General features: G+C 33.1%; 1 protein-coding gene across 2 annotated transcripts in view; it reads left to right on the top strand.

The window, feature by feature from the left end:
- kkv (hyaluronan synthase-like protein kkv) overlaps positions 1-14641 on the top strand; it is a 252467-nt gene that overhangs the window by 153111 nt on the left and 84715 nt on the right. For both annotated transcript variants that reach the window (XM_072529113.1, XM_072529112.1), the window contains exon 3: positions 7794-7890. In XM_072529113.1, coding sequence (XP_072385214.1) covers positions 7796-7890 — 95 coding nt within the window. In that variant the 5' untranslated portion in view covers positions 7794-7795. The remainder of the gene's footprint in view (positions 1-7793; positions 7891-14641) is intronic.

Below are 14641 nucleotides of genomic sequence, written 5' to 3'. Positions count from 1 at the left end.
GAACGTTATGTCGTTAAAAATGTCGAAATAAACATTGTTAACCGAAAAATAGCTACTGACGGTACCAAAATTAACTGGCTTCATATTCGAAGTATTCGAATAGAAAAAAAAATAAAGCCTTTACCCTGATAATTCAACAAAATTCTTTTGAAGCTCCATTTCAAGAGATTGACATAAAAAAGAAAACCAAAAGAAATTGACCCTCGGAAAATGAAGTATTTTTAGATCTCATTACGTTATGACCAAACTGAAAACCAATTTCAGAAGGAAAACTAAAGAATATTAGCGAAATGATGCATCTGATTCCGGTAGACTGTCATGAATTTTATCAAAATTTAGAAGCCGACGGCAATATAGTAGACGATATTGAAGGGTTTAATGCTGCCAATCTTGACTTTGAAGTTAATCATGATGTTTAATGATGTTCAAAATTAAAAGTTATGTTGTTTTTTTTTTTGTTATGTTTTTTATTTACTTTAGTGTAAAAACCCTATTTTATTATATACAGAAACCTACGAATCTACAAAAATCTCTTAAAAAAATACAAATCAGTAACTACGTATTAGAAATTCGAGTTAAATAGAGTTAAACTTATTTTAGCGGCCACAGAATGAATTTAAACTTATAAAAAACAGAATTAAAACAAAATGGAATTTAAAACATTATTATCGATTTTCTCAACACAAAACGTCTATGGTTTGGTAGGTTTTTGCATAACTACGTCCAATTAATACATAAATCTGGTTCCTTACTCCCAGAAAACCTTTCATTTCCCTTCGTTGTTTTAGCAATATTCTGGTTTTATTAGAGAGTTACCTATGTTTATTTTATTATCAAAGGCCTCCGTTTTCTTTAGCATTATCAAGGATGATTTTCATTAATTGAGAATTTTCTCATACTTCTATCCATTGAATAACCCGAGACGACTAACCCTACTCTGATTTATTTTTGAACCAAATTTTGAGGTAACCAAAAAAGTATGGTACGATTGTGGTCATTATGTTCACTTAGAATGTCTTTTATTGTTGTAGGTATTTGTTCATGTTGTCTTTCAAATGCGTACGATCCACTAACAAGTGATGTACTAGACCACTATCCCACGCGTAACAGAAAGGTTCGGGTTGCTTCTGTAGTAGGAAATCATGTGTGATCTTTGTGTGTCCTAATCGTAGTCTGCAGATGATAACTTGATCTCTTTTTTCATAGATAGCCTGCATGGTAGGACAGTTTGTTTTATGGATCTAAGGTTAGAATTTGAGACATCTTATGTTTACTGCCATTTGTTCATTATTTTCTTTTTAAAATATTGTTTGACATCAAAGTGGTGACAAGTAGACATTGACAATGCGCAATGGCATATCAAGAGTGCTGACTTAATTAAACTTAAAATAGGGTGTTTACTAAAAAGTTTGTTTAATGAGGATAATAAACTCAATGAATCGCTAATTATTAGCCTATTAACAATGTTATTTTCTTTGAAGGATTTTATTGCCTGAAGAATGGCAAATAGTTCAGCAGAGAATATAGTGAATTGCTTAGGGAGTTGAAATGACCGTTCTTCGCTGGTTGTTACAAATACAGCATCCACTCCATTTCCGATTTTTTTTTCTTAATTTTGATCAACACAGAGGTATTTCTATTTCTCTATAAGTGATATAATCAACATTTTCATTGATACATTTATCGGTAATTTCACGGTTTTAATTTTATTGAACTTGGTAACTTAACTGGAAAATCTTCTCGTTTTTATTTTACTAATTTTTCGTTCGCTTTACGTATCTTTTTATTTATTGCCAAAAAAAATTAAAACAATTTTACGGCAAATCTAGTCTATAAATCAAAAAAGATTTTTAATCAGATTAAATTCTGTGGGTCACTGCCTTGCCTCGCCCGATTTGCTAAAAACTAATAACAATATAATATATCGACCTTTTTGAGTATCTTCCAAGGTCGATATTCAATTGATTTCTTGAAAATTTATTTGACAGGCCTGGCCGCAGACTAATTTTTGAGAAGAATAATAAGTGAGAGGAATATAATGAGTGTTTTGAGTGTTTAGGACGAGTGAGGAGAATATAATGACACGAGTGCACTTTGGTAAATTGGTCTGAGGAAATTCCTAAGTTGATAATAATTAGACGTTTGTCTAACTATGACTTGCAACAAAAACGAGGTAATTTTGAACATGCAAAAGGCTTGTGAGAGGCTATTCTGTATTTGAAGTAGAAAGATAAAACACGGGTTAGACAAGAAAAGAACTAGTTATATAGCAAATATGTTACAAAAATAGAGGAAAGGCGCCTAATAATGGATACTTTTTTTTAATTGAATTTTTTTGGGTCTTTTAGAATAATTTTTTGTACTTAAAATGTGCTATAACATCAATAATAACAACTTATGCATACTAAAATATTTATTTCATCATTAAACAATGTAAGTATTAGGCAAAAGTAAAAAATGACACTTTTTTCTAATAAAAAAAAGGTTCCTAAAATTGGATACCCTATCCAAAATTAGGAACCTATTTTTAAATACAAAAATCACACACCTAAGTGTTCTTTGTTCACGTAAGTGTGCTATGCTATGTTTTCTCTGTGTTGTTGGGAGGATCACGAACAAGGAAGTTCTAGAAAAAATGAAGAAGGAACCAGAGATTGTGTTTACGATCAAACGCATAAAATTGCAATATCTGGGACACGTTATGAGAAATCAGCACCGTTACTCCCTGCTGCAGTCTATATTGCAAGGTAAAGTCAAAGGTGTAAGCGAGGACCCGGTAGAAGGAGAATATTATGGCTGCGGAATTTGAGAACATGGTTTAAGAAAACCTCAACGGAGCTGTTTCGAGCCGCGGCGAGCAAGGTCATGATTGCCAATATGATTTCCAAAATCCGAAACGGATAGGAACCAGAAGAAGAAGAAGTGTTCTTTTTGTCACTACCAGCATACTCCTCATGTGACCATCTCCATGTTGATCCTTTGAATAATGTTCACTGCAGAAAATACACTCTGCGTCACTTTCTTGATCGGTATCCATATCTGAATCATCATCATAAGGAACGTTTGAGGAATCTGAAGATTCACTGTCTTCTTTTACTTTCTTCATCTTTTTATTTTTGACCATCGTCTTCTTTTTAGTTTTCTTTAAAACCTTAAATTTTGGTAACTCTTCTTTATTTTTAAGTGATTCTTTTCTTTGTTTTTCTTTAATGCCTACTAAATCATTTTTGTAGGGCGTACTTGTAATTAAAGCCGCAAAGAGCCGGTTTTACGTCCCCTATTTGAAGAAGGTGTCGATGAACTGCAGGATAGTAAAGGTGAAAAGTCTTGAACTTTTACAATGCTACCCATTTGATGCCTCGGTGGGTTTTTTCAATAGACAGTTGAATTATATTGCAGGATGGTCAAGGTGAAAAGTCTTGAACGTTTACAATGTTCAATAACTGATTAATTTCCACACTGCTACCCATTTGATGTCTCGGGGGGGTTTTTTCAATAGACAGTTGAATTGAGCTACTGGTGTGATTTGGTTCCAATGGCAAAGTCTTATCAGAAGTATGTTGTCGAGGCGAATTTTTCTAAAACGCTGCTTCTGAAAAGATATTCCGATTGAATGGAAAAATTCCTGCTTTAGGAAACCCATTGGCTGATATCTCAGCAGTAGCAGATTTCTGATAAGCAGGGCAGAATAACGAACTTATCTGAAAGGATTCTACATTTCGAAAAGGATTATTCTTTAACCAATTTTGGATTTCTCTTGAATATTATGTCTTTAATGGAGACATAAAACACAAATCTAACGGTTGGATTTTATATGACGTATGGGGAGGGATGCATACAGTAGAAATATAATTTTTTCTCACTAAGTCTATAACGTCCAGATTCCGTGTATGACTATAATGGCCGTGTTGCTCAATAATGAGCAACACGGGATCGTCTTTTGAAGGTTATACATGATTGATAAAATGTTGCATCCATCGCGTAAAGATGTGGCTCTATATCCATCCTGAAGGGTGACAATCAGCAATTGACCCAGCTGGAGCTCCGTTTAATAGCTCGGTCTTCATATTTTTGCTTGGAAATACAAATAACGGAGGAACGAATCCTCCGGGAGCATTCATGCACGTAACTATAGTTACTAGTGCCCCCTCTTTCTACAGCAGTTACGGCTCCTACTTGTTTTTTTTTTCTTTTAGGATGATGACCCCAGCAATCTTGGATTGTATGGTAGTGATACCTGTTTCATCAATATTATACACTCTTAGGAGGTTGAAATTTATCTTCTCCACAGCTGGTTCCAGAATTTAAAAAAAAAACGATTGATATTTTCTGGGGTAAAACCTTTTATTCTGTTTTTTGAAGTCGCCAGCGATTTTCTTACAAATAGATTGGGATGCCGTCTGAGGAAATTTCGGAGCCACTTTTTACCGGCATTATCATCTCTTTCTAAAAAGGGATGGGAAAGGCTATTTCTGATAGCAAGCTGGTATGCTAATCTCCAAACGTCTGCAAGTACTACACCATAATATCTTCTGTCCATTTCCAAACAGTACTGTACCAAGCCTTCTTCCATTTCTGCTGATAAAAATGGTTTTCGGCCCATTCGTAGCGCGCATTGTTCTTTTGAGTCTTTGCCACGTTTGACATATAGCTCGATGGTTGATTTGGGAACGTTGAAGCACTTTAACGCTTTTGAGTATCCCATTTGTTTACTTTTAACAACATCAATAGCATTTTTCATATCTTCTGTATTTCATTTTTTATGTGGTAGTCGTTTTGTAGGCATTTTACTGAAAAAAAGTGTAAATAAACATGTTTTTAATTACGTCTAATTAGGTTCCTAATTTTGGATATCCAATTTTAAGATACCTTTCCTATCCAAAATTAGGCAACCTTCATGTTCAAGGTTATGTGCAAGCTTATTGTACAACTATTTAAGAATATACCTGCCAAATTTCACTTCAAAACCGTCAGTACTTACCTTTTTATAACAGTTTTCAGTTAAATAAACAGTTTTGAGATAACGCAGTATAAAATATTAGGCAAGTATCCAATATTAGGCGACTTTCCTTTATACAAAAATAAAAAAACTTAGACTTTTAAGTAACCAAACTTTTAGGTTTCCTCAGACTAATTTACGAAACTCATGCCATTATATTCTTTAACAGCTTTGACTCAAGTATTATTTATATTTGTGTTTTTCATAGTTCTATCACTGATACGTTGCCACACGCTTTCTTAGATAAATAAGTGTTCTCTGTAGATAAATCATAAGAGGATAAAGTCTGAATCCCCTTTGTCAACTCGTGTATGAGTTGACAAAGTCGCTCACACCCTCAGTTGTTTTTAAATGATAAAAGCCCATATTTAAATACAGTTAATTTAAAAAATTATCCGACTATGTATCCCGTTAATAAATTTAAATAAGAAAAACTCAAAATTTAAATTTATTAAGTATTCAAAATGTTCATCATTTGAACTATTTTTTTGTTTCTTTTCTAACATTATGTGACATTTTTTTAATTATATTGTTATATTCTTGTATAACTGTCTGACATATATCACCAATTTATTGTGGATTTGTCTGATATACCCTAAACTTTAGGTAACCACGTAACAAGAATCCAATGGGGTAAGATCAGGAAATCTCGCTGGCCATTCTATGGCTATACGTCGTCCAATCCATCATCAGGAAAAACTTTGTTTTTTCGGACGAAGAAAAAATGTTCAGCTTCTATAAACAAATATATTTACACAAATACAAGAATAGAACCAACAAAACAAAAATTTATCATAGAGTATGTAATACAACACAATTGATCCATTCAAACAATAGATGCAATATTTCATAGATGAACTGAATATGTGTCAGATCATCATCTATTGAAAGGCAAATTATAACATCAAAGTGAACTAAAAATAAGAAAAACAATATTGTAAGTAGTGTAAGAATACACATAAGTGCAACCAATGCATTAGGACAATAAGATATCGATTAAAAGACAAATACTTTGCAAAGATGTTTAACAAAAGTTTATCATAGGTATTCACGATTAAAACACAAAGTAGTACACAATAGATTTTTAAATAGCGGTAAGTACACGAATGTCCATCGAGTTACAAAATAGTTTAAACTTCTAGATCAATCCAGTCACAATAACTATTGCTTAAGGATGAATCCAACACCGCTGACAATGAAGCTGACATTTAAATACCTAAAAGATATGGATGATTACAGTTCTAGCAGTCAATTAGTGTTGCTCAATTATCGAAAGAAGCATTGCCAATAAGTCGAAATTGTCAAGAATGTTTAATATTTTAGAGAGAACAAATTTCCGTCAAAATATTTATTAAGAGTATAATTATTAAGCGATATTTTTGGACGAGAAAGTACCCCTTTAATAAATGAATTTGCATAAAACGTTCCTTAGTTGCTGAGAGAAACAACATAAATTTATTTTAAAGACATTTAAGTTGCACTAAAAATAATTATAGTTTATTTATTTTTTTTTTATTTATTTACGCTGTAACCACCAGGGTTATTAGCGACCTAAATATATAATACAGGTAAAGTTATAAAAAATTACAATAATTGATACAGTCCTGAGTCTTTAAGATAACTTATTGTGTTTTTAATGTTCATGTTTTTTCCTAGGGCTTCCTTTATATTGTTTGGTATAGTGTGCTTCTTTCTTGCTGCTTCATATGTTTTGCACTGAGTTAGTATATGCTTCACGGAGAGTGTTTCTTGACAATTTTCACACATTGGCGGCACAGTTCGCGTAAAGAGATGTTTATGTGTAAAGTTACTGTGTCCTAGTCGCAAACGTGTTATTCTCACTTGGTCCTGTCTATTCGCTGTTGGTTGGAGCCACGGTTTCACTAATTGTTTGATTTCCTTGAGTTTATTTTGTGATGCACTCCACTTATTTTGCCACGCACTTAACACTTTATGTTTTATTTCTGACTTAAAGTCATCTGAAGAAATCTCATTAATAAGAATGGAGTCCTGGCTGAAAAATGCTAAGCGTGCTAGTTCATCTGCTTCTTCATTTCCTTGTATACCTGAATGTGATGGAACAAACATGAAGTCAACAGTGATCTTATTATTATTTAGAATCTCTATTTCTGATTTGATATGTGAGGCAATTGGATAATTGGTATATAAACGTTTGATAGTGTGAAGTGAGCTTAGTGAATCGGTTATTATGAGAGACGGGGACTGTTTCGACTCTTTTATGTGGATAAGTGCTTGTAATATTGCAAACAACTCCGCAGTATATAACGAAGTAATGGACTTGAATTTAAATTTTAAGGATGTATTGGGTGTAAGGATTGCTGCACCAACACCGTCTGAAGATTTGGATGCGTCAGTGTATATCTTATAGTGATTTTTATAAGTTTCCATTTCTGTTAAGAATGATTGTTTGATCAGGTCTGTTATAGTCTCACGTATTTTATATATACTAAGGTTAGTATTAATCTTGGGAATTGGTATTAACCAAGGTGGAGAAGTTAGGAAATTTGTTGGGAGAATTTCAGGAAATTTAAGATGTAGGTCATGAAGGTTTCTTCTAACTCTTTCGTAATATGGTGGATCTAGTCTTGTTGTAGAGAAAGTGTCTTGAAATCGATCTGTGAACGTATTGGTATAAGTAGGGTGTTCTTTATTACTAGCTATTTTAGAAGCATATGAGAGAGAAAGGTATTTGCATCGTAAACTTAGTGGTAATTATATTTTATTGGTTTGTGAGTTTTATTTCTATTCGTAACATTATATTTTTTTATTACAGAAATGACTTCAAATGGAATCCGAAACGACGCCTACAGTGACGACAATCTCTCAGATGACGAAAGCTCTCCATTGACAGAAAATATTTACAGCGGAAGGTAAGGACAAAATTATAACAAAATGGCATAGTCTTTAGGTAAAAGTTGGCCAAATCATGGAAGAATTGTTCTTTGTCTTGAGCTATTCTTAAACTTTGTGTAACTGAAGAATATTGCTTTCGTTATAGCGACCTAATATGTCGAAGTTTCACAATATTCTAATTTTACTGTTCATCAAAGTTCTAAGAATACAATCTGTACTGTACTGAATATATGAAATCGAAATAATAGTCCAGTCAGGTTCGAAGAAAAAAGCACTAACCTTGCATGGCGAGCGATCTCAAATTTTATTATTCTAACCTTTAGGGGAGGGGGGTCAATAGTAGTGTAAGTTTAAAACCCCGACCAAATTCCGCCACCGCGTCAGCCACCATCTTAAATTTAAAGAACCGTTTTGCTCAATAACAATATCTCGGCAATTTTCAACTTTTCAACAAAACTGGTAATAATTGAAATTGTTGCAAATGTGATTTCCTACAATTTTTTCGTTGAAAATTTTTTCATGTGGTCGATATTTTTGGAGTTAAGGGAGAAAATATAGTCTATCTATCTCTGCCCAATCTAATTTCATGTCCTAAGTACTTGTGCCTTGTAGTCTGGACAATATCCCTTCAATCAACAGCAATATTTTGATTTAGCACCAGATTAGTAATTATTTGCGTCTTGTTCATATTACTCTTTAGTCCGACCTCCAAGGAAGCATGATATAATTTTACAAACATTATTATTGCATCATCCGTACGATCGGCTAAAAGAGCGATGTGATATGCAAATCTTAAATGACTGAGCTTTCCTACAAATATGTTCTAAAAACGTCGTGAATAGCTTTGAAGAGACGGTGTCTCCTTGCCGTACTCCTCGCCGTATACAGGATATATTTGTTTCTTTTTCAGATAGTCTTACACTAGCTGTGGCATTTTGGTAGATAGATCTGATTAAGTTAGTGTAGCGCTGATCTATTCGACATTCTGTCAATGCTTTTAACATTTTCTGATGGCTTGTGGTATCGAATGCTTTTTCGTAGTCGACAAATATCAGTACCAATGGTTTGTTGTATTTTGCAGACTTCTCTATTAGCTTCTTTGTCACTAGTAGTGGTCGTTAGTGCTGTATCTCGATCTAAATCTAGCTTGTTCTCTAGGCTGAAGTCTAATTTAGCGTCCAGTCTTTTTTTTGATAATTTTTGTAAAAAGTTTATATTATGTGTGAAACCAAACTGATAGGACGGTAGTTTTTTAGATCTATTATATCTCCTTGCTTGTGTCATAAAATAATGACTGCATTATTCCATTGAGAAGGAGTTTTGCCTAGTAGCTGCTTCCGGTGAAAAGCTTGGCCAAAGCCTGGATAATTTCCACCTAGTTTGGTCGCTTCGATCACTACTTCGTTATTGCTAGGGGATTTGTTATTTTTCATTTCTAAAAGTGCCGTTTTGATTTCGTATGGACTTATTTCTGGCATTAATTCTAATCCCTGGTTTGTGATTATGGGCAGAGGCTGATCTTGCACAGTATATATAATGTATATATCTATAGGTATACAATGTATTCCTTGCGCAATCTGTCGTTACTGTCGTTTCGATCGTTTAGGTCCTTTGAGTCATTCTTCTTTTTTATCATACCTCTGCGCGATCCTAACGCTCCGCGATAAGAAAGCTACGCTTCCAAGTAGTACTGATTTTTTATTGTTATTATACATAAACAATGGTATCTACTCGAAATTTTAACTTTTATTAGGTCTATAAATATTCCAAACATTTTTATGCCAAATGATTTATTTGAATGCGAGCGATATCCTTAACTTTCGACATTATTTATATTTTCATATATACAGTATTTAATTAATTAATTAAAAAATACTGGATAATTTATTATACACAAAAAAACTTTTACTTTTAATTAAAAAACTAAAGTGCAAAGGCAAGACATTAAAATCATAAGAAAGGAATTTCTGAAAAGGTCAAGAATTACCACGTATATAAAAATTAGTATTGACACCGCATAGGCTAAAATTTATACACAACTCAATTTCGATTTTGCATAAAAAGCAATAACTAAAAGAACTATTTAGATTCTGTCAAAACAGAATCGTGTATGAATTTTAAAATTACGGTTCAATGAAATTATGTTTAAACAAGTAAATTTAAAATGCTTTTGCTTTTTTAAATATCTAAATATTACATTATCAATATTTTTAACGTTTTATTTATTAAATTAATTATAATTAAATTAATTTTAAATGAGTTTATAGAATGTGAGTTTATAATTTCGATTCGGAGATTGTTCCATACGTTAAAAACACGATTACACAAAAATATTGCTGTCTCATTGTTAAAAAGATTATTTCTTCAATTTTAAAGTATGCCCACATGATCTTATGTCATCGTTTAAAGTAAACAAGTGTTACAAACTTACATATCCATACTTTAAAACACCATATTTCAAAAGTAACGGATTCAAAAAAGAATAAGAAGACGAAGATATGTAAAACTACACATTTATCTTTATTTTGAGGTAAGGTCCAGTCTAAATACCATTTGATTATTGCATCTGTGACTCTTTAAAATCATCCACAAGTGGGCCAGAAAATATTTTTGTTTGGTCTGGAACAAGTTTTCTAGTTTATATATTAAGTCTCTTCTTGATACTAATCAAATGCTTTTGCAAATTCTAAATAACATTCTCAGATAGTTTGTTCACTCGCTAACACACTAGTCTAATTTGGTCATAAGTGGTTGGACCTTTCACAAAGCCATGTGAAAGTAATGTGTTCTGTGTGTCCCTTTTAGAATGAAGCAAAAATTCTAAAAGTCTGGTCTGTAATCTAACTTATTTTTTTTTTTTTAATAACGGATTGATTACGGCTGTCCGCCCCCAATTTCCATCTTTTTCTGTCATATGCAGTTGCCTCTTCTAAGTCTCTTGCCGCCATTGCTTCATTAATATCGTTGCGCCAACTTCTCCGTAGTCGTCCTCTCTTTCTTCTTTCAGGAGAGATCCATTCCAGTACTTTTCTAGGCCATCTGTACTCTGCCATTCTTTTAACATGTCCGAACCAGATTAATTGGTTTTTTTTCTATGTCATCATTGATATTTCGCTCCATTTTCATTTCGTTTCTTATTTGTTCGTTTCTAACTCTCTCCAGTTTCGATCTACCACAGCTTCGTCTCAGATAATCCATTTCTGTCGTCATAAGTTTGTTTCTATTAGCTTTTTTGACGTCCCATACTTCCGAATCATAAAGTGTATTACTTTGGACTATACTACCGTAAATGTGCTTTTTGGTTTCTCGTCGAATTGTTTTTTGTCAGAGTTTAAGGCACGGGTAGCTGCTCTGCCCTTGTTTATTCTTTCCCTAATCTAACTTATTACCTTTTTTAAATATAGATTAGAAATCAGAGCTTGGATTGAAATAGCCAGATCAATCTTTTAGAAGATCTATTGGCCGAAAGCAGAACTCATGGTTGAAGAATCTACGTGATTGGTATCAATGCAGATCGATTGATTTGTTTAGAACAGCAAGTTCAAAAATAAAAATAGCCATTATGATTGCCAACCTCCGTAGGGAGACGGCACTCTAAGAAGAATGAATTTGGTTTATAGGTTCATTTCCATAAAGATCGTCATCTGGTGGACTGTTATTTGTTGGTTCGACGAACTGCAATATCTATCGTTAGCCAAGTAGGGTCCTTCTCGGTTTACATATTTTACACGGGTATGGATGTAAAACATCAACCGTAAATAAATTGGATGCCTTTGAAATGTGGATCTACCGGAGAATACTCAAAATTTCATGGACATCGCATACCTCAAACGAAGAAGTGCTGCATAGAATAGGCAAGGAAAGAGAACTTTTTAACACAGTAAAAGTTAGAAAAACATCATACCTAGGCCACATACTGAGAAATAATAAGTACCAATATGCCCAACTTATAGTGAAAGGAAAAATCGAGGGAAAGAGAGGCCTAGGAAGGAAAAGACTATCGTGGCTCAGAAACATCCGACAATGGACAGGGCTAAATTTTGAACAGCTAATAAGAACAGCTGAAGATAGAGAAGAGTTTAAAATTGTAGTAGCCAACCTCCATTGAGGAGAGGGCACTTTAAGAAGAAGAATGGATGTATTGTAATGGCTGATACTTATAATGTTGCATTGGTTTTGTTGGGGTTTATTTAGATTTTTCCATTGTCACTTGCAAGTGTATTAAAGTAGTAACTGTTCTCGTTGCCTTTTTTTGTTTCTTGGCACTAATGTACACATGAGAAAAGGGCATCTGTCTTGTTTTAAAATCTTGATTTTATAGTTTTGACACTAATTAGGTGGATGTTCCATTCTTTAATTGTATTCTTTATATCTTCATGGTGTTTATTTGAAGGCAGTCCCTTTATGACTACTTTTTATGGCTGATTACTCACTCTGCTGATTATGTATTTATCTTCTCCAAGCGCTAATGATATTTTCTTTTTCTTGTCGCTGATAGCGTCGTTCATCTTAAGTTTTATGTTAGCTGCCTTTGTTACCTACACTGGGCTTTAACATTATCTGTTGTGATGATGTCCCCTATTATTTTCCATGGATTTTGGTTCGTGATAATTGCTTGGGTATCTATTTCAGTTACATCTGCCACGTCCACGTTCGTAGAAAACGTGCAAGTGCTTCTAGGAGTCTAAGATACAGTCCTGAGTGTCTCTGTGTTTTTTTATTGAGGATGCTTTGGCGAACTTAGAGAAAATCTGAATCATTTTTCATTTCTTTCTGAATTTTCTTTTTTCGGCTAAATACTGTTATCTCCTTTTACAAGTTTTTGATTGTTTGTCGTTCTCTGATAGTGGGATTTTTTAATCATCGATATTTTTATAAGGTAGTTTTATATTTTGTTCGTTGCGAGTTTTTGGTGAAGAAAATTAATTTGTCTTTTCGGTGACCCGAGTCTTCCAGGTCAATCATTAAAATGATCCGTTCATATGATCGACTAATTAAATTTGTTGTGTAAAGGTTAAGTGTGAAACAAAACAGACTACGGGACCATTCTCGACAATTCGAGATGGTCCCGTAGGTCTCGACAATTAGAGATATAATGTATATAATTTTACAGTTTTGCATCATAGGGGCTTCCCCGTTCCAATTTTTTGCGCCATGAATTGACCGATCAACGTGTCGCTATCATACAGTTCGTTTCGTAAACACTGGACAGCGTCGTTCATAGGGTCATTCGAACGATAGGGTCGCAGAACGTGATTGTATCAATCACGGGTCTTCGAAAGGATTCGATCTTTGTGAACGGATCGTTCGTGACCTTATCACTAGCCCGAATGCTCTAAGAGTCCTACCCAAACAGTGCGTTATACGAAAATTGATTGTGCAATATATTTATAAAAAAAATTAACCAATCTTTTATTAATTACCTATCAATATCGGGAATATTTTGATCTACTGTCGACATAGTTCTAATATCTGATATAAAAATTGTCTAGAATTTATACGTAAGTAATTAAATAGCGAAACCGAAAAAATAGATTTTTTTTTAATCAACGCATAAGAATCTTAATTGGAGCATACATTTCTTTGTATTATATGCATTATTATTATATTGTATATTATATATTATATATTATATTGTTGTAATTACTTACACATTTAATTTATTCATTGTCCAAGAGCTATAACGGTTAACTAAACAAAGTTTCATTGATTTGCGATTTGAAAGGTTGGATGACTTAAAAACAAAACAAAGTATATTTTGTTTTAATACTACACTGTACAAATATTTATTTACTCAGGTATTTATGACTGTTACGTAACTTCGAGATCTTGATATTTGAATTGCATCACGAATCTATCAGCTAAACCGGTACCGTTTTTAATGCCAAGTAGGTATTAAAGTAGGTACATTGCAGTACGTAGACAAGATCTCCATATTGTGTATTTACCTAATAAAACATGCATTGCACAAAATAAAACGTTTTCAGACACTAAATGAGAAAATTAAGTTTAACTATAATTCTAATTAAATCAAAATACGAATGAAAGATCAACTATAGTGAAGATTATATTATATTATCAACAAAATATATTATCAACAGATACAGCAACTTTACATTATTTTTAATTATATATATTATCCCAGGCGTTCTACAAAACAAAATTCATCCAAATTCTGTCACATTTTCAAAATTATAGACATCCTCTAGTCCAGTCGTCAGAGAGTTGACCCCTAAAAATCATACGAACAAGCTAAATTTTGCCGACAATATTAATTTTGGGATCCCAAAAAAGATGCACAAAGTGTACCACTTGTACAGTGTACCTCCGGGCTTCCTCCCAAAAACTCCCCCGTAGGAGGGTAAAAACGTAAAAATCCGATTTACCAAGAATCTGTACGCTCTAGAAAAAAATGTTTCAAATAAAAAATTTAGCTAAGATAATTCTAAACAAAAATGTTTATTTGCACTTTTTGTGTAGCATGAAACGTTCTCTCAGAAACAACGCTTGAAGCGACCGTCGCTTTTGAATGTCAGTTACGTGCGCGAAATCAATGTTCAATAAAATTTGTATCAGCTTGACGGAAAAATTCGATATCTTTTGACCCAAGTGTCCTATTGACAAAAATCAGGATTCGTTTTAAAGGTAAAGAGTGCAGTTTTCGTATGCAGTTTTTGTATTTTGCCGCTCATAATAATATAAAATAAACTCAGTTTTTATAAATGTGTTAAATAAATAAACGTGGCGTGATTTTTTCCATGTTTTACG

The sequence above is a fragment of the Diabrotica undecimpunctata genome, chromosome 4 (assembly GCF_040954645.1).
Source record: "Diabrotica undecimpunctata isolate CICGRU chromosome 4, icDiaUnde3, whole genome shotgun sequence".
NCBI classification, from domain to species: domain Eukaryota; kingdom Metazoa; phylum Arthropoda; class Insecta; order Coleoptera; family Chrysomelidae; genus Diabrotica; species Diabrotica undecimpunctata.
Note: the sequence above shows the minus strand (reverse complement) of the source record. Positions and strands in the feature narration are given on the sequence as shown.